This window comes from Lipotes vexillifer, unplaced genomic scaffold, assembly GCF_000442215.2.
Source record: "Lipotes vexillifer unplaced genomic scaffold, Lipotes_vexillifer_v1.1 scaffold1139, whole genome shotgun sequence".
NCBI classification, from domain to species: Eukaryota; Metazoa; Chordata; class Mammalia; order Artiodactyla; family Lipotidae; genus Lipotes; species Lipotes vexillifer.
In genome coordinates, this window is record NW_006798273.1 from 275605 (window position 1) to 302540 (window position 26936).

Sequence of the window (26936 nt, forward strand, 5' to 3'; positions counted from 1 at the left end):
CTCAACATCAAAAAAAACAACCTCATTTTAAAATGGGCAGAAGAGCTGAATAGATATTTTTCTAAAGAGGAAATGCAGATGGCCAATGGGCACGTGAAAATCTGCTCAACATTGCTAATCATCAGGGAAACGCAAATCGAAACCACAATGAGATATCACCTCACACCTGTCAGAATGGTATCATCAAAAGAACACAAATAACAAACATTGGTGAAGATGTGGAGAAAGGAAACTCTCGTACACATACACGGTTGACGAACTGTAAAATGGTGCAATCACTATGGAGAACAATATGGAGGTTTCTCAGAAAACTAAAAATAGCACTACCATATGACCCAGCAATTCCACTCCTGGGTATATATCTGAAAAACAAAAACAAAAACACCATTTCAAAAAGATAATGTAACCCAATGTTCAGAGCAGCATTATTTATAATTAACAAGATACAGAATGGAATCAACCTAAGTATCCATCAACAGATGAATGGATAAAGAAGATGTGATATATATATACACACACAATGGAATACCATTAAGTCATAGAAAAAAAGAATGAAATCTTGCCATTTGCAGCAACATGGACGGACTTGGCGGGCATTATGCTAAGTGAACTGTCAGACAGAGAAAGACAAGTACTGTACAATGTCACTTATATGTGGAATCTAAAAAATACAACAAACTAGAGAATATAACAAAAAAGAAGCAGATTCACAGCTATAGAGAACAAGCTAGAGGTTACCAGTGGGGAGGGGGGAGGGGGAGGATGGGGGAGGGGAGTAAGAGGTACAAATACTATATATAAAATAAGCTACAGACTCCCTCTTGCAAGAACACCGGAATCACAACTAACTGCTGAACAATCATTGGCAGGAAGACACTGGAACTCACCAAAAAAGATACCCCACATCCAAAGACAAAGGAGAAGCTGCAATGAGATGGTAGGAGGGATGCAATCACAGTCAAATCAAATCCCATAACTGCTGGGTGGGTGACTCACAGACTGGCGAACACTTATACCACAGAAGTCCACCCACTGGAGTGAAGGTTCTGAGCTCCACATCAGGCTTCCCAACCTGGGGGTCCAGCAACAGGAGGAGGAATTCCTAGAGAATCAGACTTTGAAGACTAGTGGGATTTGATTGCAGGACTTTGACAGGACTGGGGGAAACAGAGATTCCACTCTTGGGGGGCACACACAAAGTAGTGTACACATCAGGACCCAGGGGGAAGGAGCAGTGACCCCATAGGATACTGAACCAGACCTACCTGCTAGTGTTGGAGGGTCTCCTGAAGAGGTGGGGGATAGCTGTGGCTCACCAAGGGACAAGGACACTGGCAGCAGAAGTTCTGGGAAGTACTCCTTGGCGTGAGCCCTCCCAGAGTCCGCCATTAGCCCCACCAAACAGCCCGGGTAGGCTCCAGTGTTGGGATTCCTCAGGCCAAACAACCAACAGGGAGGGAACCCAGCCCCACTGATCAGCAGTCAAGCGGATTAAAGTTTTACTGAGCTCTGCCCACCAGGGCAACAGCCAGCTCTACCCACCACCAGTCCCTCCCATCAGGAAACTTGCACAAGCCTCTTAGATAGCCTCATCCACCAGAGAGCAGACAGCAGAAGCAAGAAAAACTACAATTCTGCAGCCAGTGAAACAAAAACCACATTCACAGAAAGATAGACAAGATGAAAAGGCAGAGGGCTATGTACCAGATGAAGGAACAAAATCCTAGAAAAACAATTAAATGGAGTGGAGATAGGAAACTTTCCAGAAAAAGGATTCAGAATAATGATAGTGAAGATGATCCAGGACTTTGGAAAAAGAATGGAGGCAAAGATCAAGAAGATGCAAGAAATGTTTAACAAAGACCTATAAGAATTAAAGAACAAACAAACAGAGATGAACAATACAATAAGTGAAATGAAAACTACACTAGAAAGAATCAGTAGCAGAATAACTGAGGCAGAAGAACGGAAAAGGGACCTGGAAGACAGAATGGTGGAATTCACTGCTGCGGAACAGAATAAAGAAAAAAGAATGAAAAGATACGAAGACAGCCTAAGAGACCTCTGGCACAACATTAAACGCAACAACATTCGCATTATAGGGGTCCCAGAAGAAGAGAGAGGGAAAGGACCCAGGAAAATATTTGAAGAGATTATAGTTGAAAACTTCCCTAACCTGGAAAAGGAAATAGCCACCCAAGTCCAGGAAGCGCAGAGAGTCCCATGAAGGATAAACCTAAGGAGAAACAGGGCGAGACACATAGTACTCAAATTGGCAAAAATTAAAGACAAAGAAAAATTATTGAAAGCAGCAAGGGAAAAATGACAAATAACATACAAGGGAACTCCCATAAGGTTAACAGCTGATTTCTCTGTGCAAACTCTACAAGCCAGAAAGGAGTGGCATGATATACTGAAAGGGATGAAAGGGAAGAACCTACAACCACAATTACTCTACCTGGCAAGGATCTCATTCAGATTCTACGGAGAAATCAAAAGCTTTACAGACAAGCAAAAGCTAAGAGAATTCAGCACTACCAAACCAGCTCTACAACAAAGGCTAAAGGAACTTCTCTAAGTGGGAAACACAAGAGAAGAAAAGGACCTACAAAAACAAACCCAAAACAATTAATAAAATGGTCATAGGAACAAACATATCAATAATTACCTTAAACATGAATGGATTAAATGCTCCAATCAAAAGACACAGCCTTGCTGAATGGATACAGAAACAAGACCCATTATATATGCTGTCTACAAAAGACCCACTTCAGACCTAGGGACACAAATAGACTGAAAGTGAGGGGATGGAAAAAGATATTCCATGCAAATGGAAATCAAAAGAAAGCTGGAGTAGCAGTACTCATATCAGATAAAATAGACTTTAAAATAAAGAATGTTACAAGAGACAAGGAAGGCACTACATAATGATCAAGGAAGCAATCCAAGAAGAAGATATAACAATTATAAATACATATGCATCCAACATAGGAGCACCTCAATACATAAGGCAACTGCTAACAGCTATAAAAGAGGAAATTGACAGTAACACAATAATAGTGGGGGACTTTAACACCTCACTTACACCAATGGACAGATGATCCAAAATGAAAATAAATAAGGAAACAAAAGCTTTAAATGACACAACAGACCAGATAGATTTAATTGATATTTATAGGACATTCCATCCAAAAACAGCAGATTACACTTTCTTCTCAAGGGCACACTGAACATTCTCCAGGACAGATCACATCTTGGGTCACAAATCAAGCCTCAGTAAATTTAAGAAAATTGAAATACAGATACAAAAATCCTGAACAAAATACTGGCACACAGAATGCAAAAACACATTAAAAGAATCATATACCATGATCAAGTGGGATTTATCCCAGGGATGCAAGGATTCTTCAATACACTCAAATCAATCAATGTGATACACCATATTAACAAATTGAAGAATAAAAACCATATGATCATCTCAAAAGATGCAGAAAAAGCTTTTGACAAAATTCACCTCCCATTTATGATAATAACTCTCCAGAAAGTGGGCACAGAGGGAACCTACCTCAACATAATGAAGGCCATATACAACAAACCCACAGCAAGCATCATTCTCAATGGTGAAAAACTGAAAGCATTTCCTCTAAGATCAGGAACAAGGCAAGGATGTCCACTCTCACTGCTATTATTCAACATAGTTTTGGAAGTCCTAGCCACAGTAATCAGAGAAGAAAAAGAAATAAAAGGAACACAAATTGGAAAAGAAGAAGTAGAACTGTCACTGTTTTCAGATTACATGATACTATACATAGAAAATCCTAAAGATGCCACCAGAAAACTACTAGAGCTAATCAATTAATTTGGTAAAGTTGCAGGATACAAAATTAATGCACAGAAAACTCTTGCATTCTTACACACTAATGATGAAAAATCTGAAAGAGAAATGAAGGAAGCACTCCCATTTACTACGGCAACAAAAAGAATAAAATACCTAGGAATAAAATCTACCTAGGGAGACAAAAGACCTGTATGCAGAAAACTATAAGACACTGATGAAAGAAATTAAAGATGATACCAACAGATGGAGAGATATACCATGTTCTTGGATTGGAAGAATCAATATTGTGAAAATGACTATAATACCCAAAGCAATCTACAGATTTAATGCAATCCCTATCAAATTACCAATGGCATTTTTTATGAAACTAGAACAAAAATTCTTAATATTTGTATGGAGACACAAAAGACCCCGAATAGCCAAAGCAGCCTTGAGGGAAAAAAACAGAGCTGGAGGAATCACACTCCCTGACTTCAGACTATACTACAAAGCTACAGTAATCAAAACAATATGGTACTGGCAAAAAAACAGAAATATAGACCAATGGAACAGGATATAAAGCCCAGAGATAAACCCACGCACCTATGGTCAACTAATCTATGACAAAGGAGGCAAGGATATACAATGGCGAAAAAGACAGTCTCTTCAATAAGTGGTACTGGGAAAACTGGACAGCTACATGTAAAAGAATGAAATCAGAACACTCCCTAACACCATACACAAAAATAAACTCAAAATGGATTAGAGACCTAAATGTAAAACCGGACACTATAAAACTCTTAGAGGAAAACATAGGAGGAACACTCTTTGACATAAATCACAGCAAGATCTTTTTTGACCCACCTCCTAGAGTAATGGAAATTAAAACAAAAATAAACAAATGGGACCTAATGAAACTTCAAAGCTTTTGCACAGCAAAGGAAACCATAAACAAGACGAAAAGATAACCCTCAAATGGGACAAAATATTTGCAAATGAATCAACGGACAAACGATTAATCTCCAAAATATACAAACAGATCATGCAGCTCAATATTAAAAAAACAAACAACCCAATCCAAAAATGGGCAGAAGACCTAAATAGACATTTCTCCAAAGAAGACATACAGATGGCCAAGAAGCATATGAAAAGCTGCTCAACATCACTAATTATTAGAGAAATGCAAATGAAAACTACAATGAGGTATCACCACACACTAGTTAGAATGGGCATCATCAGAAAATCTACAAACAACAAATGCTAGAGAGGGTGTGGAGAAAAGGGAACCCTCTTGCACTGTTGGTGGGAATGTAAATTGATACAGCCACTATGGAGAACAGTATGGAGGTTCCTTAAAAAATTAAATTACCATATGACCCAGCAATCCCACTGCTGGGCATATACCCAGAGAAAACCATAATTCAAAAAAGACACATGTACTCCAGTGTTCATTGCAGCACTATTTACAATAGCCAGGTCCTGGAAGCAACCTAAATGCCCACTGACAGATGAATGGATAAAGAATATGTGGTACATATATACAATGGAATATTACTCAGCCATAAAAAGGAAAGAAATTGGGTCATTTGTTCAGACGTGGATGAATGTAGAGACTGTCATACAGAGTGAAGTCAGTCAGAAAGAGAAAAACAAATATCGTATATTAACGCATATATGTGGAACCTAGAAAAATGGTACAGATGAACCAGTTTGCAGGGCAGAAATAGAGACACAGATGTAGAGAACAAATGTATGGACACCAACGGGGGAAAGCGGCAGGGGGGTGGGGGGTGGTGTGATGAATTGGGAGATTGGGATTGACATGTATACATTGATTTGTATAAAATTGATGACTAATAAGAACCTGCTGTGTAAAAAAATTAATAAAATAAAATTCAAAAATTCCAAAAAAAAGCTATAAGGATATATTGTACAACACAGGGAATATAGCCAATATTTTATAAATGGAGTATAACCTTTAAAAATTGTGAATCACTATATTGTACACCTGTAACTTATATAATATTGTACATCAACTACACTTCAATTTTAAAGAAGAGGAAAAAGTTACAAAACACATGCTAGGAAGGCTGCAGCCATGGGAGGGTGGGGGAATAAACTGCTTCGTTGTAGAGCAACCAGGAAATAAAAAAGAAAAGGCCACTTGCCTCCCACAGGGTCACTGCTCCGGGGTTCCTGTTATCCCTTTGCTGGCCTCAGCAGCACCCCGCAAACACAGTGTTCCAGCCACTCAAAACCTCTTTTGGTTTCCAAAAGGATGTTCTCTCCCCTCCATATGCTGCTGCTTGTGCCTGGAACACTCTTCCCTCACCTCTACCATGGCCAAATCTCACTCATCCTACAGGGGACTCAGCTTAGACGTTACTTCTGACAGGAAGATCACCAGATTGACCCCCTCTCAGCTAGGTCAGGAGCCACTTCTGGACCACCAGGGCCCCATGGCCTTCCACCATCACCACAGCAATTACTCGGTGTCTGTGTACCCATGACACACATCTCCAGAATAGGTACATGATAAATATTGGAGGAGTTAAATATGTGGAGAAAGAGGTGAGTTTTGGGTGGCCTCAGGACCATGAAGAGAGGGTGGAGGTCCAGGTTGTGGTCAGCATTTGAAAGAACATTCTAAGAATTCTAGTTCACGAACCAGCCTGGGCTGCCTTGGTAGGTAATGAGCTGCTCATCACAGGAAGTTATGCAAGGAGATGTCAGAAACTGTTTCCCTCAGCCCCTGCGCTTCACACCTAGGGAGCCTAGGCCAAAGCCAGTCCTCCTTCCAGGCCTTTGTCCAGTGCCCTCTGCCCCAAGCTACTCCTTGTGCCTTGTATTCTCTACTCTTGCTCGGAAGGCTGCCCAGGGGAGATTGGGTGGGGGGCCACAGGGGCTGTTCCCACAGCTTTGGTTAGCCCAGTCCATTCCTCAGAAGCCTCGGGGGCCGTGACTTTCACTCTGAGAAGGCTCCTGGTACATGAAAGCCTTAGAATGAGTCCCACCTGGGCTCAACCAACCCTACATCCACCATGACAGTAGGCATCACGCAGGGGCCATGTGTGGAGCCTGGGCTAGTCTGTGCTCAGAGTCTTGTGTGTGCCCAGCCCCAGAGGTTCACACCTCACTTGGACTGAAGCCAAAACCCCACACACTCTGCCCCCACCCCTCCCACCTGACTCTTGCTCACCCTGCCCAGCTGCACTGGCCTCCTCGTTGTGCCTCAGGGCCTTTGCACGAGCTCTTCCTGCCGCCTGGAACACTCTCCCCACCAGGTATCAGCATGGCTGTTTTCTCTCCTGATGCCCACAACTCTTCTGTCCCTAGGGGCAAGTCCCTGCACCTGCCCAAAGTCTGTGGCTGAGACCCCCCCCAATCCCACAGATCCAAGGCCTGTCCAAGCCCCCTCAGACTGGGGCTTACAGTTCAAGGGAAGGAGCCTGATCGAGGGGCCTCTGACACAGCATCCAGCCCTTTTGCCCCACTTGAACCAACGATTCCAGCCCCAGGGCCAGTCTTCAGGGGAGTGGGGTCCCACCTCTTCCCCTGTGGGCAGGGCCCAGAGCCCCCAGAGACCTCCTACAACTGATACACACATACAGTAAGTGTTCAACACGTGTGAGTGGAAGTGAGAAGTGCAGATGGAGAGAGCAAGATGGAAACAGAGAGATGTGGACAGAGAACAAAAAACACAGGAAGAAGGAAAGATGCGGGGAGCTGATCTCCACTAACTAAACCCCCGAGACACGCCCCACACGACACCCAGACTCCAGCAGACAACTGCCCGAGGTCTGTCAGCACTGACCACCTGCAACACATACTCACCACTAAGTCAGCAGCTGCAACTCCCCAGCAGCCGTCCCAGACTTCAGCTGCCAACTGTGCAGAAAAAGGCACCCCAGCAGCCAGACTCCCCAAGCCAAGGACAACCACCGACCCCCCAACAGCCCAGCTCAGGAACAACACATGGCACCAGGGCATGGAACACCCCACACAGACCCAGCAGCCAGAGCCTTGTACCAGCGCAGCTGCCCCAGATCTTTACAACTGCTTACCCACGACAGCCGGACCCCCACGGCAAAGCAGGACTCCCCAGTAACAAGCCTCACCCACCTCTACCGCCAAGCCCAAGAACACCTACCCCTAGAGCCACACAGTGGCTGGACACTCCCTGGCCCCCGAAGCGCTGTCTTCCGAGTCCCCAAGCGCACCCCCTGCCCAGCCAACAATAATATAAGGACCAAAGATAACAGAGCCTTTGCGGAGGTGCACGTGGCCTAGGAATGGCACTCAGTTAGCATCAAGAAGGCCGTGGCTGGTGAACAACAGGCACCCCCAGCAGCTGCAGCATGTAGGCAGCCGGGCCACAGGCCAGAGGACTGGCAGGGGGCGGGGGGGGGGGGGGGGGGGGTGAATGACACAGGCAAAAGTGTAAGTGGATCAGACTCTGTCCCAAAGATGGACTCTTTGACTCCAGAGGTCAAAGAGGTCATCACAGTTACTGGGGCCTCTGCCTGGGGGGGGGCGGGGGGGGGGGGGCGGAGGGTGACACCCACAGAAGAAACAAAGAAACAGGAAGGAGGTCAGAGTCTGGTGATGAGAAAGGGCAAGAAGGGAAGAGGTGGCCCACGGGGAGTAGGTGGCCATGAGGACCAGATGGTTGTGAGAAAGACCCTTACAAAATGGAGCTCGGCACTGGGGTCTGATGCTCCACGGGGCAGCTGTGCTGGGCACCTGGCCCTGGCCCATCCCCTGTCCCTTCCCTGGGCAGCAGCCTCCTCCTCCCTCTCGGGGCACTGGTGGCAGAAGAAGCAGAACCCAGGGAGGAGGAGAGGGGTGGGACCCTCAGGGTTGAGAAGCCCAAGGATGGGGTCAAAAGGGGCAACAGAGACAACAGTGGATAGAGAGATAGGGGCAGAGACAAGGAGACAGAGAGACACAGAAGGAGGCAGAGGGGAGAAGGCTCTTTCTTCTTAAGGGACTTAAGACTATCACAGAGAAATAGAGATGGAGCAGAGAGGGAGACAGAGTGGGGGAGGACAGAGCTGGGAAGAGAGGCTGAAACGGGAGGGGGGAAGTAATGCTAGACGCCACCCCAAGGACCCGCACAGCCCCCTGAAGGCCAGTGGGCTGGGCCAGGTCTCTACCCGCACACAAGGCTTCCCTCCCGGCTGTGTCGCAGTGAGTCCCGTGAGCCTCATGCGGCCTCCAAGCTCCTCAGTGTGGGAGTCACCAGCACTTCCATAAAGGTGACACCCAGGCCCCACCTGCAGCTCGTAGCTTCCCGGTCGGAACTGACCCCCCGACACACACACCTGGTGTCTTCCCAGGGACCAGAGGTTGGCTCAGGGGGTCAGCAGAGTGCAAACAGCCCCACCAGGGAGGGCGCAGAGAGCAGAAGACCCTCTGGTCCAGCCACTGGGGACCCATCAGGGAGGCTTGGGTTGGCCAAAGCCAGAGCCCCCTACCCCTGGAGGGCAGGAGGAAGGGGAGGCCTTTCTCTCTTTACATCTCAGGACACTCCCCTGCAGGTTTTCTAACTCCTTGACCTGGATTTACCTTCTCTTTCTGGCCAAACCACCCAAAGAAACTGAGGCACAGAGAGATTAAGAAAGTTCCCCCAGTAAATTATTCATACTTTAAGGATAAGTTTTCCTTGTGGACATTAGTAAAATGGGGATGAAAATAATTCCAGGCAGAGGGAACAGTAGATGCAAAAGCCCAGAGATGAGAGTCAGCCTGAATATGTTTGGGGAACCCCGGAAGAGGATGGAGGGAATTGGTCAGAGCTGCTAGTAGAAAAGACCCTTCAAGCGGTTCTGGGGTGAACGGATTGCAGGGGACGGGACTAGGGGCCTGTGAGACCAGGGAAGAGCCTGGGGTCCTGCTCCAGGCAGAAGATGGCCAAAGTAGGGCAGGAGGCGAGAGCCGGGTTTGAGCAGCTGAGCGGTCTTGGCTTGGGGAACACCGCCACCTGGTGGTAACTATGTGGAACTGCACCCTCTTTCATTGGTTCATTCAATTGCGAGCACATAGCGTTCTCAATGTATTTGACCCCCAGAACGTATCACTTTTAACACCTCCTCCCCATAAAATAATGTTATCTTCAGCAATAATCATAACATGAAACAATAATGATGAACACAAAAGAAATGCAGACAACGAAAACGTATTTCCCTTCTGACATAATACTTTATGTAACAACGTAAATAATTATCCAGTAACTAACACGTCGATTTAATAAAACTGAAATATCTGCAAACAATACAATTTCGGAAGCCACGAAATTCTACCATTGATGTAATTTTTCTTGATTTGTTCATTAGTTTTAAAACAATTAGTTAAAAAACAATTTTTGCATTTTAATGGTGCTATTCAAAGTCAGTAATACAGTTAGCTTATGAACTAGTATGTGCATTTACCAACTAAAAATATATCGCATGGCTTGCAAACTTCACTGTTTTGCATTTTAAACACAAGATCTTCAAGTGGCTGCAGAGAACGACAAAATGGAAGGAACTGAGTTTGTGTCTTAATCTTTACAATCGCTGTGCTCTGCTCGTCTGTTTCGAATCTAAATGCAGGAAGATATCATCTGGCAGGGCTTGGAGACCCTCAAACAATTGCAAACCATTACAGATTTAGTCTCCAAACAAACACAGAGCTTAGAGTCTTCGTGTGTCTGGAGTTGACTCTATAACTGGGGGCTCTCTGAACTACTTTCCAGGTAGAATACAAAGTTCATTAAAGAATACGCTAACACGAAGCTTTTTACACATGAATTATTAAAACTCCGTAAGCGGTAAAATCAGAGCAAGGTCCGTACCTAAGTTAATAACCCCAATGTCAATTTCCTGGTTTCGACAGCGCACTCACATCACCAAGGTTCTGGGGTCTCCTTTCGGGCATCACCAGCCTGGGCCTCAAGCCCCAGTCCCCACCCCCCACCCCCCACAGTGCCACAAAACAGCCCCAGGCTTTCTAGAGCTCCACAAACAAAAAGAAAGAAAATCTACCTTCTCAGAAGCCGCAGAAAATCTCCTTGCCTCTCCCTGGCGCTGAGTGGGTTGCATGGCCGCCCTGGAGCCCGTGGCTCTTCGGGGCCAGGCCAAGAGGAGGAGGCATTGCAGGGCACGGGGGCCAACTGCTGCCGAGCAAGTCCGGAAAAGAAATGCGGGGGCCTGGCTCCACTTCACCCGACCTGTCGGGTTCTGTGCTCCAACACCCCAGCTCATGATGTGGGGACACTGAAGCAGCATTCACTTGGAGCCGGGTCTCCTCCTGAGCGGACTGAGCCGGCCCTCGGGGCATCAGGTGATAAGGATTCCCAGCTGTGACTGTCTGGGCCCAGGGAGGAAGGAGAGACAGCTGAGAAGGCGCCGAATGATAGAATCACCTGAAGAGACCTTAAAATGCACGGGCTGGGGCGGGATCAGCGTGTGTTAAACTCTCTCCAGGTGATGATAACACGCCACGAACACGGGCAGCACCTGTCTCATGCCCGGGCAGCACCTGTCTCATGCCGTCTGTGAGTCTCAGGGAGCTGAGTGACCAGCAGGCACGCGGCCCCTAAGTCCCCACGCTCACCTGCTGCAGCCCCTCACGCTGGTAAATATGTCCCCGGGGCACAAGGGCGGGAAAGCCAGCCCCCAGGCCCACACGAGAAAAGCTGTATCAAATATTGGAATGCCCGTGTGTTGCACCATCAGGCACTTCTCATGGACCCCTTCCGATGACCCAGCCCCTTTCCTGGTCCCCCCGCCCTCACCCCAGAAAGATGAGGGATCTCAGACAAGAGAGAAGCTGCGTTTATTCCAATGATTGGGGTCTTGCCACCTGAGGACTCCGGGAGTCCGCCCTTCTGGGCCCAGAGGAAGGAGGGTCCTTGCTGTAAGCAATGCCCCCTCAGCTCAGGGCCTCCCAGTAGATTCCAGCCCAGGACCACCTTGCCTGGGTCTCGGCCTCCTACCCAGCCAGAGGGGCCAGGTGACCAGGCAGGGAATACTAGACCAGTGTGGGCTGGAGGCCTGAGCTGTCCCCCTTCTCACAGCCCAGCTGGTGTGGGGGAGAGAAACTGAGCTGGGCTCCGCCAGACTGGAGGTCCTGGGAGGGAGCTGAGGACACAGAAGGAAAAGCTGGGGCGTAGGGGCCGGCAGGCTGGAGCTCAGACACACGCAGCCTCGGCCGCAGGGTCCGCGGCCTTGCTTGCCAAGCTGTAGTAGTAGGTGCGCATGCGCTGCTCCACGGTCTGGAAGTCTGGACGGTCCTCCCACCTGTGAGGGGTTGGGGAGATCCAGACTGCTGACCACACCCCCAGAACCCAACTTCAGCTGGTGGGTGGACATGCATGGGGCTCAGAAAGCAGTGGGCCTGGGGTGGGGGGCGGGTATCAGGTAATGGAGGGGTCTCCTGGGTGTGAGAGGACTGCAGTTCCGGGGTTGCCATATCGCCTAGTTGAAGAGCCGACATACAGGATGGAGGGGAACCATATCCTGAGTGTTGACTGGTGAAGACTTAGGGAAGGGAGCTCCCTGAGTGTAGGGGTGACAACTGTTGACCATGGGGAGCTGGGATGTTGAATGTTGATGTACCGAGCATGTGTATTTGGCCAGGGTATTTGGGTGCTGGGTATGGGCTCACACGGATGCAAGTATGCTGCCCACAAAGGAGAGGAACACGGGCGTATGGAGGATGGGTTCAGCTAGTGGAGAGTCAGGGTATTAATGGTATGTGTGTGGAATATCCATGTATTGCGTTGGGGTGTTAGATGCTAGCCTCTTTGGGTATTGGGGTGTTGGTGTATTGTCTCTTGATAGAGGTTGAGTTAATACTTGGCGGAGAAGGGATGGGCTGATCATTTCTTATTCATTTATCATAAGTAGGGGGTGTATTTATTGGAGTGCTTGGGTGTTTGGGTATCAGTGTGGAAGGTATTGGCCAGTGGAATAATGGATGCTGGGGCAGGAAAGGTATCAAATATTGGGTGCAATCATGCATTGCAGGATTAGTGTAGGGTAATAGCTTGTTTGGGTGCATGTTGCCTGTTGTGCGATGGGAAGGGGGGGTACTGATGGTGTTAGGAGTTGGCGTGTTCAAGCACCGGGCTTCGAGCAGACAGAGGTGGGAGGGCATTGAGTATCTGGGTGCTTTGGTGTTGGCCTGAATGGGTAATTAGGTGTTGAATGTTGGCTGATGGGAAACAGGAATTATATAATGGAGTATTATCCCATGCCCTGAGTATTGGTATCATAGTTTGGGTAACAGTACTGACTTGTCTGAGTGTTGCAGGATCATTTGAGTATTGGCTGGTGCGAGACTGAGGTTTTAGATGCTGGAGCAGTGGGTGTCCGCAGGTAGGGTGCTGGGGTGCTTGACCAGTGGAGCATTGTAGGGTCAGTCTGTTGGAGAGTTGAGCATAGATGCAGGGGGAATAAAGGTACCGAGGGTTGGAAAGGCCATGTATTGGGTGAGTCTTTGGGTGGGATGAGTTAGTTGGACTATTGGGCACCACGACCTCCTGCCCCAGGCCTGGGTGTCAGCTCAGCCAGGTACCCTCCTGCCCACTGGCACTCACTTGTAGGTCCAGCAGTCGCTCATGAGTTTGTACATTTCGGGTGGACACTCTGGTGGGCACTCCATCCGCTTGCCCTGCTCAATGAAGGCCATGACCTCGGGGCCTTTCATCTTCTGCTCAAGCCAGAGCCAAGTACACATGTGAGTAACCAGGGCCCCTTCCCCCTGGCCCCTCTTCCCACCCAGCTGTCCGCCCGCCTCTGCCCACACCTGCCTTGTAGGGCTTCTGGCCATAGGAGAAGGCTTCCCACATGGTGACCCCGTAGCCCCAGACGTCACTGCGGCTGGAGAACTTGCGGAAGTTGATGCACTCAGGCGCGTACCACTTGAGCGGCCACTTCCCCGCCGAGCGAGCCTGGAGGGTGGGAGATGCTGCCGGGACAGGGCTCGGGGACCCTCCACACCACCGCCTCCTCCACCTGGGCACCCCAGGGCCGGGGGCTCACGGTGTAGTAGCTGTCGTCAGCACCCAGTGCCTTGGAGAGACCAAAGTCGCTGATCTTGGCGTAGTGCCGGTTGACCAGAAGGACATTGCGGGCCGCCAGGTCACGGTGCACAAAGTTCTTCTCTTCCAGGTACTTCATCCCCATGGACACCTGGTGCAGCAGCTCCGCCACGTTGCTGACGGGGATCTCCTCCCTGGGGTGCAGGGGAAGGCAGGGGCAGCTGGAAGGGGACAAGTCCCCAAGGGGGCAAAGCCCACTTCTCTGACCCAGCTGAGCCTCTGTTCAGCAGGTGCTTATTGGGCACCTGCTGTGTGCCAGGCATGGGGCAGGGGGACACGGCGTGAGCAAAACAGGCACAAACCTCTGCCCTCATCCAGGCTCGAGGCCTTAAATTTCATCCATATACTGGGATTCCCAGACTTAACACATTTACCTGCGTCCTCTGTGTGCCCTCAGGGGGTCTCACGGGCCTCTCAAAGATAATAAAGACAAAGCCAAGTTCCTGATTGTAGAAACACGCGCGCGCACACGCACACACACACACACACACACTCCTCTCCATCTTTTCATTTACTCAGAAGCACTGGCCTTGCCCTCAGCCCCTTTTCCTCACACCCAATATCCAATCCATCAGCAAACCCTGGCAGCCCCGACTTCAAAATCCCTCCAGAATCCCCCTACTCCTCTCCACGTCTGCTTCTGCCACCCTGACCCAGCTGTCATCATGGCCAGCCTGGACCAGAACAGCCACCTCTGCCCTCACCCGGCACGGTCTGTCCTTCCCACACTGGAGTCAGGTCCTGCCCCTCCTCGGCTCACAGCGTCCAGGGCTCCTACCTCACTCAGGGTAAATGTCCAAGCCCTCCCCACGGCCCACAAGGCCCTGCACCATCTGCCCCATGACCTCCCTGCCCACGTCAGCTCCCTGCTCCCCTGCACTCACTCTGCTTCAGCCTCGGGGCCCTACTCACAGTTCCCCTACCACACCAGGCACCTCAGGACCTTTGCACCGGCTGTGCCCTCTGTCGGGACCACTCTTCCCCCAGAGCTGCACTTGGCTGCCTCACCTTCTCACTTCTCACCTCCTACCCTGACACTCCCAACCCCCCTTTCCCTAGTACTTACCTTCCAACATACTCTATACTTTACGGTATTATAATGATTATTTAAAGCCTCTCTTTCCCAACCAAAATACAGGGCAGAGGACTTTGTCTCTTTGTTCGCTGATAATCCCAAGTGCTGGTAATGGTCCCTGTCACAGAGAAATTGCCCAATGAACGCCCATGGGATAACTGAGTACATGAGCTGGGACCCGTGAAGGCATGCACTCCAGCAAGAGCTCGGGTTCAAGGTCATGTGCCTCGTGTCATGAGGGTAAGAGTTTGAGGCACGAGGGAACGCAAACGAAACCAATTTCTTTGGATTAGAGATGGGCCAATTTTTTCTCTATAGGGCCTGAGAGTAAATATTTCAGCCTCTGCAGGACACATATGGTCTCTGCCACATAGTCCTCTTTGTTTTTTTCATAGACCTTTAAAAATGCGAAACCAGGCTGTACAAAACAAGCCTGGCTGCAGTTTTCCAACCCTGCTTCAGGTCAAAGACCATCAACCATCGGCAACTTCCCGTGCATCATGAATTGGCCGAGAGAACAGAGGTGGCAGTTGTGACAGAGCTAATACTTACAAAGCTCCTATAAGCAACGCCAGGCACCATTCTGAGTACTTTCTATTGATAGACATCAACTCATTTGACCCTCACAAGAGCCCCTGGACGTAAATACTGTGCATCGCCATGGTACGAATGAGGAAACTGAGGCACAGATGAATTAAGAAACCCACCCGGGGTCACACCAGTTAGTGGCAGAGCCGAAAGTCAAACCTGGGGTCAGATCTGTCATGGGCGTGAGTGTGGGCAGCAGCTGTGTGTCTATAAACGCGGGGAAATGAGTGTGGAACACACCCGTGGGTGGACAGGATCATTCCCCCCCACGCCCCCAGCCGCAAACACCCGGCCGGCCCAGAGGCTCACTTCTTCCCAAGCAGGAACTTGTGCAGCGGCCCGCCGCCCGCCATCTCCATCACCAGCAGCCCCTTTTCCTCACACCCAATATCCAATCCATCAGCAAACCCTGGCAGCCCCGACTTCAAAATCCCTCCAGAATCCCCCTACTCCTCTCCACGTCTGCTTCTGCCACCCTGACCCAGCTGTCATCATGGCCAGCCTGGACCAGAACAGCCACCTCTGCCCTCACCCGGCACGGTCTGTCCTTCCCACACTGGAGTCAGGTCCTGCCCCTCCTCGGCTCACAGCGTCCAGGGCTCCTACCTCACTCAGGGTAAATGTCCAAGCCCTCCCCACGGCCCACAAGGCCCTGCACCATCTGCCCCATGACCTCCCTGCCCACGTCAGCTCCCTGCTCCCCTGCACTCACTCTGCTTCAGCCTCGGGGCCCTACTCACAGTTCCCCTACCACACCAGGCACCTCAGGACCTTTGCACCGGCTGTGCCCTCTGTCGGGACCACTCTTCCCCCAGAGCTGCACTTGGCTGCCTCACCTTCTCACTTCTCACCTCCTACCCTGACACTCCCAACCCCCCTTTCCCTAGTACTTACCTTCCAACATACTCTATACTTTACGGTATTATAATGATTATTTAAAGCCTCTCTTTCCCAACCAAAATACAGGGCAGAGGACTTTGTCTCTTTGTTCGCTGATAATCCCAAGTGCTGGTAATGGTCCCTGTCACAGAGAAATTGCCCAATGAACGCCCATGGGATAACTGAGTACATGAGCTGGGACCCGTGAAGGCATGCACTCCAGCAAGAGCTCGGGTTCAAGGTCATGTGCCTCGTGTCATGAGGGTAAGAGTTTGAGGCACGAGGGAACGCAAACGAAACCAATTTCTTTGGATTAGAGATGGGCCAATTTTTTCTCTATAGGGCCTGAGAGTAAATATTTCAGCCTCTGCAGGACACATATGGTCTCTGCCACATAGTCCTCTTTGTTTTTTTCATAGACCTTTAAAAATGCGAAACCAGGCTGTACAAAACAAGCCTGGCTGCAGTTTTCCAACCCTGCTTCAGGTCAAAGACCATCAACCATCGGCAACTTCCCGTGCATCATGAATTGGCCGAGAGAACAGAGGTGGCAGTTGTGACAGAGCTAATACTTACAAAGCTCCTATAAGCAACGCCAGGCACCATTCTGAGTACTTTCTATTGATAGACATCAACTCATTTGACCCTCACAAGAGCCCCTGGACGTAAATACTGTGCATCGCCATGGTACGAATGAGGAAACTGAGGCACAGATGAATTAAGAAACCCACCCGGGGTCACACCAGTTAGTGGCAGAGCCGAAAGTCAAACCTGGGGTCAGATCTGTCATGGGCGTGAGTGTGGGCAGCAGCTGTGTGTCTATAAACGCGGGGAAATGAGTGTGGAACACACCCGTGGGTGGACAGGATCATTCCCCCCCACGCCCCCAGCCGCAAACACCCGGCCGGCCCAGAGGCTCACTTCTTCCCAAGCAGGAACTTGTGCAGCGGCCCGCCGCCCGCCATCTCCATCACCAGCATGAGGGCCTCGGCCTGGCAGACGCCGATGAGCCGCACAATGTAGGGGTTGTCCAGCTGGTGCATGATCTGCGCCTCCCGCATCATCTCATCCTTGTCCGCCTTCTCCGTGTTCTGTTTCAACACCTTGATGGCCACGTCGATCTGCTTCCTGCCGTGACGCACAGAGGGACACGCGTGAGCTGGCACAGGCCTGACCTGGACCCAACCTGACCTGCCTCCCCTCTCCCTGGACTTGTGTAGTAGATGCTGTGGTTTGCCGCCCTGTCCTCCCTGCAGCTCACAGCTCCCGGCCAAGCCCCTCCCAGGAACTGCCCCTCGCTGAAAAGAACCGGCTCAAAGTGTCACCCTCCCCAGGGGCAGCCTGTATCCAATGACCAGCCGATGGAGTGGACAAGGGGGACTCTGTTGCATCTGCAGCTCAGCCCAACTTCTCTCTGCCCCAGACCTGCCCCTCTCACTCCCTCTCGGGTGCTGCCCTGGGCTCTCCCAGGTAACCCCGCCTAGCAGGCAATTTCCTGTCCCAGCGTCTGTTTCCCAGGCAACCTGAAGTCACATCCTGGCTCCAACCCCCAAGGCCTTGGGAGGCAGCGCCCCCTCTGCCCCTCCCACTGTGGTTCCCCAGCCAAGGCTGGGCAGCCTACTTGCGCATGCGGTAGACGCCCTGGCGAACGGAGCCAAAGTTGCCGCAGCCAAGTTCTATGTCAGCCATGAGGAGGTTCTCGCGCTTCAGGAAGAGCTTCTTGTTTTTGAGCTCCTCGGGGTCGCTGTAGGGGCTCTCGTACACGCTGGTGTCCATGGGCATCGACCGCAGCTTCTCTGAGGACGCTAGGCATGCTGGGCACACACAGGCGTGTGCTCCCAAGTCAGGAGCGGGGAGAGGGATGGGGGCCGAGCAGGGCAGGAGCCTCGGTGCCCACCAGGCACGTGCGCCGCAAGGCGCAGCGTGCACCGTCCAGACCATGCACAGGCACACGGGCGCACGTGTGTGTTCATGGGCGTGTGTGCATTTGTGTGTGCTCCTGGTCCCATCTGTGGGTGAGTTGGGAAGCCACGTCCAAGAGGACTCTAATGTGCACATGTAACCATGTGTGCACGGGCTAAAGTGTGCACACACATGTGTCCTTGCGTGTTCACACACATAACACCCACGTACACTCTCACCCATGTCTCGGTGTGTGATGGGGGTCCAATGGCGTGTCTGCACAAGTAACCAATATAGTGCCAGCTGCAGCGTGCACACCTATGGGTGTGTGTGCACTGACATGTGTGCACCCGTGTCACACCTGCCCAGGTCTGCGTATGCACCATGCAGCCATGTGTACAAGGGCTGCAGATGAGCCTCTCTGTGCACAGGTAACCGTGTATGTTCTCTGCACACACGTGCACAGGCTTACATCCACACATGAAACACACGAGCGTCTGCAACAGTGCGTTTTAGGGACCTGGGCTCTGGAGCCTTCCTCCTTGGGTTCAAACCCCAGCTCCACCACTGCCTAGCTGCGGGACATGACAGTTCCCGGCCCTCCTTTCTCTTCTGTAAAATGAGAATAATCACCATGACTGCCTTATGTGGCTTGTCGGGAGGATTCAGCAAAGCTCATACACTCAGTGAGCTTGGAGCACAACTGGCAGATAGTAGGTGCTTAACAGATGTGTGTCTGTACCCGGGGTGGCCCGGGCACGGCCAGGTCTACTCCCCTGCATGTCAGCATGCCCCCGGGCACATGCTCACAGGCGGGCAAGATGCATGTGCCCACATGGACACCTGCAGGCACAGTGCATGCACAGGGCAACCAGGCCCACCGCCGCAGGTCAGGCCTGGCACACGTCCCTCCCCTGACACACCCCAGGGCCCAGCCAGGACCCTGCTCTTGGTCTGACACGAACCCCTACACACCTCCATCTTTGCCAACTCACCTGGTTCGGGGGTGTATCCATCTGAGTTGAGCGTGTCAATCCGTCTCTGAGGCTAAGGGTCATGGGGTCAGCAAGGGTCAGCAGGGCCAGAGCTGGGGGCACCCAGCCCCTCTCATGAGACCCACATCCTCTGAGGACTCCCAGAGATGGTGCTGGGGGTACCCTCTTCTGTTCCACGGCAGCCCCACTCTCCCCCCACCTCCTGCCTGGAGCCCCACCCTGGGAACAGGACCCATTGCCCACCCAGCTCCATCCCCAAGGCCCCAAGTCTACGGTGCTGCTGACTTACCTGGGTGAATGTGGATGGGTGGGCGGGGAGTGTGGGAGCAGCGGCCTCTGGGGGAGCAGAAGGGACAGTGAGGGGGGTGGGGGTCGGGGTCTCCCGCTCACCCCTGTGCCCCGCTGCCCCGCTCACCTGAGCTGGCGCTGTCGTTGGGACAGGCCTCCTTTAGGCAGTAGATGAGCCCGTCAGCCTTCAGCTTCAGGTACTCCACCAGCTGCAGGGAGGAGCGTCAGGGCCGGGGCTCCCCTCCCCCCACGAGCCTGAGCACCCCGCCGCAGCCTCTCCCCACAACAGGGTGTGAGGGCGGCCTACCTGCCAGAGCGTGTCAAACTTGGTCCCCTCGGGAATGCAGTACTTGCCCGCCTTGTCCTGGCTGATGAGATAGTGGTACACGGTCTTCCCATAGATCAGAGACAGCGCATAGGTGCCCTGCTCCTTCCGGGGTCTCAGCCTGGCGGGGGAAGGAGGGGCCGTCACCCCTACAACCACACGGGCCCCCTCCCCCGTGGTGCCCTCCTACTTTGGCCCCAGTTCCCACACACACACCCTATGGGCTCTGCACCCCAGAGCCTCATGGAGAAGTGGCAGGGGCTGCGGGAGCTGAGGTCAGGCCCCACTCAACCTCCAGACCTACTGGTAACAGGCCGTGCGTGGGGCTGGCGGAGGGGGTGCCGGAGTGAGCAGAGAGGTGAATGGCCACGTTCACAGTCATCCAAGGGCAGGTATGTGGCCATCCAAAGGGGAATACTGGGCCACCCAGGGTGGACATTCAGCCCTGCAGGGCCTGATACTCAGGCACCCACAGCTGCACACTTGGCTATTCAGGGGGGAACACTTAGCCATACGCTGGGGGGCACCTGGTCCTCCATGGCTGAATACCAGGCCACCCATGGCTGGACACTTGGCCACAGGTGTGGGGCAGGGAGACACTTGGCGATTCATGGAGGGATATTTTTTCATCTATGGTGGACACAGAGCCACTCACAGGGGACACACAGACTTAAGACCATTCTCTTGGGGAGACAAAGCTGTTTCTATACATAGAGCGATAAAGGTAAGTGCAAGTCCATGGCTAGATCACAGGGCACCTTCGTACACATCAGAACAAGTCACCTTGGCATCACAAGAGACCCACCAGTTATCATAACAGATGACCTTTAACAGAATGAAACCCTTGATTGTCCTCTTCTGGAGATTTGCCAAAACAAAGCTTCCACGTCTATCAATCAGAATTAAGCCCCTAAAAGATGGTGCCTTCATGCAGTAAGAACCTGTCCAACCACACACACACACACACACACACATACGGACCAATTTAGGGCCACCTGCACCCTCCCATCCCACTATAAAACTAGTCAGCATCTCCCACAAAATAGTTTTGTCTTGAGCTCCCGGCACAAGTTTCTATTCCAGGGTTAAGTGTAGATTTCTAATGGACGAGGGAGGGGCAGCTGTTTCTGGAGGTGGTCTCAGGCTCTGTGGACACTGTAGACAACAGACCAATAATCTAGGGGATTGAACTAAGTTACACAAGAGCTGGCTGGGAGCGCACAGCAGGAAATAGCCATGGGATGACCCACAGGAGGGCACCATCAGAGTGTAAACTCTCAGGGCTTGGGCCCTGCCCATGGATATTAATTCACTGCACAAATATTTACTAAGTGTTGACCACATGCCAGGCACTATTCTAAGGGCAGGAGTACAGTGGTGAACAAGACAGACATGAGCCCACCTTGCAACCCTTCCTTAGGCCAAAGAAACAGAGAAATGTCCCTTAAATCTCCATGGCAAAACATGAGTGAGGGATGGAGGGGTGGCTGTGAATATCCCATCCATTGCTGGACAGCAGGTTCCCCAAAGAACAATGCAGTGAAGGCTGACATAGTGACCAGGGCAGCCTACCTGGACACGTGGAGAGATAGGAAACAGGGTGGGGAGCAATGGGGGATCACCAAAGGCAAGGAAGAGAATCCCACAACAAACTAAGAAATGCAAATGTCCCACAGAAAGGAAGGAGCTTCCATAACTAGACTGGTGGGCTGGCCTGGAGGGGACTGTCTCTAACTACTAGTTCTCTTCTTTTGAGAAGTGAAAATACTTCATTAGATCAAAACCTTAGGTTTTGAAGTGACAACAAAAACTCAATGCCCAGAGGGCAGACAGCAGAAGCAAGAAGAACTACAATTCTGCAGCCTGTGGAAAGAAAACCACATTCACAGAAAAATAGGTTAAATGAAAAGGCAGAGGACTTTGTACCAGATGAAGGAACAAGATAAATCCCCCAAAAAAACAGCTAAATGAAGTGGAGATAGGCAAACTTCCAGAAAAAGAATTCAGAATAATGATAGTGAAGATGATCCATAACCTCAGAAAAAGAATGGAGGCAAAGATCGAGAAGATGCAAGAAATGTTTAACAAAGATTTGAAGAATTAAAGAACAAACAGAGATGAACAATATAATAACTGAAATGAAAAATACACTAGAAGGAATCAATAGCAGAATAACTGAGACAGAAGAACGGATAAGTGACCTGGAAGACAGAATGGTGGAATTCACTGCCACAGAACAGAATAAAGAAAAAAGAATGAAAAGAAATAAAGATGGCCTAAGAGACCTCTGGGACAACATTAAATGCAACAACATTTGCATTATAGGGGTCCCACAAGGAGAAGAGAGAGAGAAAGGACCTGAGAAAATATCTGAAGAGATTATAGTCGAAAACTTCCCTAACATGGGAAACGAAATAGCCACCAAAGTCCAGGAAGCACAGAGAGTCCCGGGCAGGATAAACCCAAGGATAAACATGCCGAGACAGATAGCAATCAAACTGACAAAAAGTAAAGACAAAAATTATTGAAAGCAACAAGGGAAAAATGACAAATAACATACAAGGGAACTCCCATAAGGTTAACAGCTGATTTCTCAGCACAAACTCTACAGGCCAGAAGGGAGTGGCACAATATATTTAAAGTGATGAAAGGCAAGAACCTACAACCAAGATCACTCTACCCAGCAAGGATCTCGTTCAGATTTGACGGAGAAATCAAAAACTTTACAGACAAGCAAAAACTAAGAGAATTCAGCACCACCAAACCAGCTCCACAACAAATGCTAAAGGAACTTCTCTAAGTGGGAAACACAAGAGAAGAAAAGGACCTACAAAAACAAACCCATAACAATTAAGAAAATGGTAACAGGAACATACATATCAATAATTACCTTAAACATGAATGGATTAAATGCTCCAACCAAAAGACACAGGTTCGCTGAATGGATACAGAAACAAGACCCATATATATGCTGTCTACAAGTGACAAACTTCAGACCCAGGAACACATACAGACTGAAAGTGAGGTGATGGAAGAAGATATTCCATGCAAATGGAAATCAAAAGAAAGCTGGAGTACCGATACTCATATCAGATAAAATAACCTTTAGAATAAAGAATGTTATAAGAGACAAGGAAAGACACTACATAATGATCAAGGGATCAATCCAGGAAGAAGATATAACAATTATAAATACATATGCACCCAACATAGGAGCACCTCAATACATAAGGCAACTGCTAACAGCTATAAAAGAGGAAATCGACAGTAACATAATAATAGTGGGGGACTTTAACACCTCACTTACACCAATGGACAGATCATCCAGACAGAAAATTAATAAGGAAACACAAGCTTTAAATGACACAATAGACCAGATAGATTTAATTGATATTTATAGGACATTCCATCCAAAAACAGCAGATTACACTTTCTTCTCAAGGGCACACTGAACATTCTCCAGGACAGATCACATCTTGGGTCACAAACCCAGCCTCGGTAAATTTAAGAAAACTGAAATCATATCAAGCATCTTTTCTGACCACAATGCTATGAGATTAGAAATCAATTACAGGGAAAATAACGTAAAAAACACAAACACATAGAGGCTAAACAATACGTTACTAAATAACCAAGAGATCACTGAAGAAATCAAAGAGGAAATCAAAAAATACCCAGACACAAATTACAATGAAAACACGACAATCCAAAACCTATGTGATGCAGCAAAAGCAATTCTAAGAGGGAAGTTTATAGCAATACAAGCCTACCTCAAGAAGCAAGAACAATCTCAAATAAACAATCTAACCTTACACCTAAAGGAACTAGAGAGAGAAGAACAAACAAAACCCAAAGTTAGCAAAAGGAAAGAAATCATAAAGATCAGAGCAGAAATAAGTGAAATAGAGACAAAGAAAACAATAGCAAAGATCAATAAAACTAAAAGCTGGTTCTTTGAGAAGATAAACAAAATTGATAAACCTTTAGCCAGACTCATCAAGAAAAAGAGGGAGGGCTTCCCTGGTGGTGCAGTGGTTGAGAGTCCGCCTGCTGATGCGGGGGACACGGGTTTGTGCACCGGTCCGGGAGGATCCCACATGCCGCGGAGCGGCTGGGCCCGTGGGCCATGGCTGCTGGGCCTGCACGTCTGGGGCCTGTGCTTCACAATGGGAGAGGCTGCAGCAGTGGGAGGCCCACGTACCGCAAAAAAAAGAAAAAGAAAAAAGAAAGAGGGAGAGGACTCAAATCAGTAAAATTAGAAATGAAAAAGGAGAAGTTACAACAGACACTGCAGAAATACAAAGCATCCTAAGAGACTACTACAAGCAACTCTATGCCAATAAAATGGACAACCTGGAAGAAACGGACAAATTCTTAGAAAGGTATAACCTTCCAAGACTGAAGCAGGAAGAAATAGAAAATATGAACAGACCAATCAAGTAATGAAATTCAAACTGTGATTACAAATCTTCCAACAAACAAAAATCCAAGACCAGATGGCTTCACAGGCGAATTCTATCAAACATTTAGAGAAGAGATAACCCCCATCCTTCTCAAACTCTTCCAAAAAATTGCAGAGGAAGGAACACTCCCAAATTCATTCTATGAGGCCACCATCACCCTGATACCAAAACCAGACAAAGATACTACAAAAAGCCTCAGTAAATTTAAGAAAATTGAAATACAGATACAAAAATCCTGAACAAAATACTGGCACACAGAATGCAAAAACACATTAAAAGAATCATATACCATGATCAAGTGGGATTTATCCCAGGGATGCAAGGATTCTTCAATACACTCAAATCAATCAATGTGATACACCATATTAACAAATTGAAGAATAAAAACCATATGATCATCTCAAAAGATGCAGAAAAAGCTTTTGACAAAATTCACCTCCCATTTATGATAATAACTCTCCAGAAAGTGGGCACAGAGGGAACCTACCTCAACATAATGAAGGCCATATACAACAAACCCACAGCAAGCATCATTCTCAATGGTGAAAAACTGAAAGCATTTCCTCTAAGATCAGGAACAAGGCAAGGATGTCCACTCTCACTGCTATTATTCAACATAGTTTTGGAAGTCCTAGCCACAGTAATCAGAGAAGAAAAAGAAATAAAAGGAATACAAATTGGAAAAGAAGAAGTAAAGCTGTCACTGTTTGCAGATGACATGATACTATACATAGAGAATCCTAAAGATGCCACCAGAAAACTACTAGAGCTAAACAATGAATTTGGTAAGGTTTCAGGATACAAAATTAATGCACAGAAATCTGTTGCATTCCTGTACACTAACAACAAAAGATCAGAAAGAGAAATTAAGGAACCAATCCCATTCACCATTGCAACAAAAAGAATAAAATACCTAGGAATAAACCTACCTAAGGAGGTTAAAGACCTGTACTCAGAAAACTATAAGACACTGATGAAAGAAATTAAAGATTACACAAACAGATGGAGAGATATACCATGTTCTTGGATTGGAAGAATCAATATTGTGAAAATGACTGTACTACCCAAAGCAATCTACAGATTCAATGCAATCCCTATCAAATTACCAATGGCATTTTTTACAGAACTAGAACAAAAAATCTTAAAATTTGTATGGAGACACAAAAGACCCCAAATAGCCAAAACAGCCTTGAGGGGGAAAAATGGAGCTGGAGGAATCAGACTCCCTGACTTCAGACTGTACTACAAAGCTACAGTAACCAAGACAATATGGTACTGGCACAAAACTAGAAATATAGATCAATGGAACAGGATAGAAAGCCCTGAGATAAACCCACGCACCTACGGTCAACTAGTCTATGACAAAGGAGGCAAGGATATACAATGGCGAAAAGACAGTCTCTTCAATAAGTGGTGCTGGGAAAACTGGACAGCTACATGGAAAAGAATGAAATTAGAAGACTCCCTAACACCATACACAAAAATAAACTCAAAATGGATTGGAGACCTAAATGTAAGACCAGACACTATAAAACTCTTAGAGGAAAACATAGGAAGAACACTCTTTGACATAAATCACAGCAAGATTTTTTTTGATCCACCTCATAGAGTAATAGAAATAAAAACAAAAATAAACAAATGGGACCTAATGAAGCTTAAAAGCTTTTGCAAAGCAAAGGAAACTACAAACAAGACGAAAAGACAACCCTCAGAATGGGAGAAAATATTTGCAAACGAATCAATAGCAAAGGATTAATCTCCAAAATATATAAACAGCTCATGCAGCTCAATATTAAAAAACAAACAACCCAATCAAAAAATGGTCAGAAGACCTAAATAGACATTTCTCCAAAGAAGACATACAGATGGCCAAGAAGCACATGAAAAGCTGCTCAACATCACTAATTATTAGGGCAATGCAAATCAAACTACAATGAGGTAACACCTCACACCAGTTAGAATGGGCATCATCAGAAAAGCTACAAACAACAAATGCTGGAGAGGGTGTGGAGATAAGGGAACCCTCTTTCACTGTTGGTGGGAATGTAAACTGATACAGCCACTATGGAGAACAGTATGGAGGTTCCTTAAAAAACTAAAAATAGAATTACCATATGACCCAGCAATCCCACTGCTGGGCATATACCCTGAGAAAACCATAATTCAAAAAGACACATGCACCCTAATGTTCACTGCAGCACTATTTACAATAGCCAAGTCATGGAAGCAACCTAAATGCCCATTGACAAACGAATGCATAAAGAAGATGTGGTACATATATACAGTGGAATATTACTCAGCCATAAAAAAGAACGAACTTGGATCATTTATAGAGACATGGATGGACCTAGAGACTGTCATACAGAGTGAAGTAAGTCAGAAAGAGAAAAACAAACATCGTATATTAACACATATATGTGGAACCTAGAAAAATGGTACAGATTAACTGTTTTGCATGCCAGAAATAGAGACACGGATGTAGAGAACAAAAGTATGGACACCAAGTGGGGAAAGTGG

The 26936-nt window shown here is 48.4% G+C and overlaps 1 protein-coding gene across 1 annotated transcript in view; it reads right to left on the minus strand.

Annotated features, from left to right (window-relative positions):
- Positions 1-8126: 8126 nt before the first annotated feature.
- The window catches only part of ZAP70 (zeta chain of T cell receptor associated protein kinase 70), a 25521-nt gene continuing 6711 nt past the window's right edge, over positions 8127-26936 (minus strand). Inside the window, exons 3-13 of the mRNA XM_007470225.1 lie at positions 19939-20077; positions 19759-19840; positions 19633-19679; positions 19344-19395; positions 18068-18260; positions 17368-17574; positions 13846-14038; positions 13614-13754; positions 13401-13513; positions 12001-12099; positions 8127-8205 (exon numbers count right to left, since the gene is read on the minus strand). Of these exons, the coding sequence (XP_007470287.1) occupies positions 8127-8205; positions 12001-12099; positions 13401-13513; positions 13614-13754; positions 13846-14038; positions 17368-17574; positions 18068-18260; positions 19344-19395; positions 19633-19679; positions 19759-19840; positions 19939-20077 (1345 nt within the window). The remainder of the gene's footprint in view (positions 8206-12000; positions 12100-13400; positions 13514-13613; positions 13755-13845; positions 14039-17367; positions 17575-18067; positions 18261-19343; positions 19396-19632; positions 19680-19758; positions 19841-19938; positions 20078-26936) is intronic.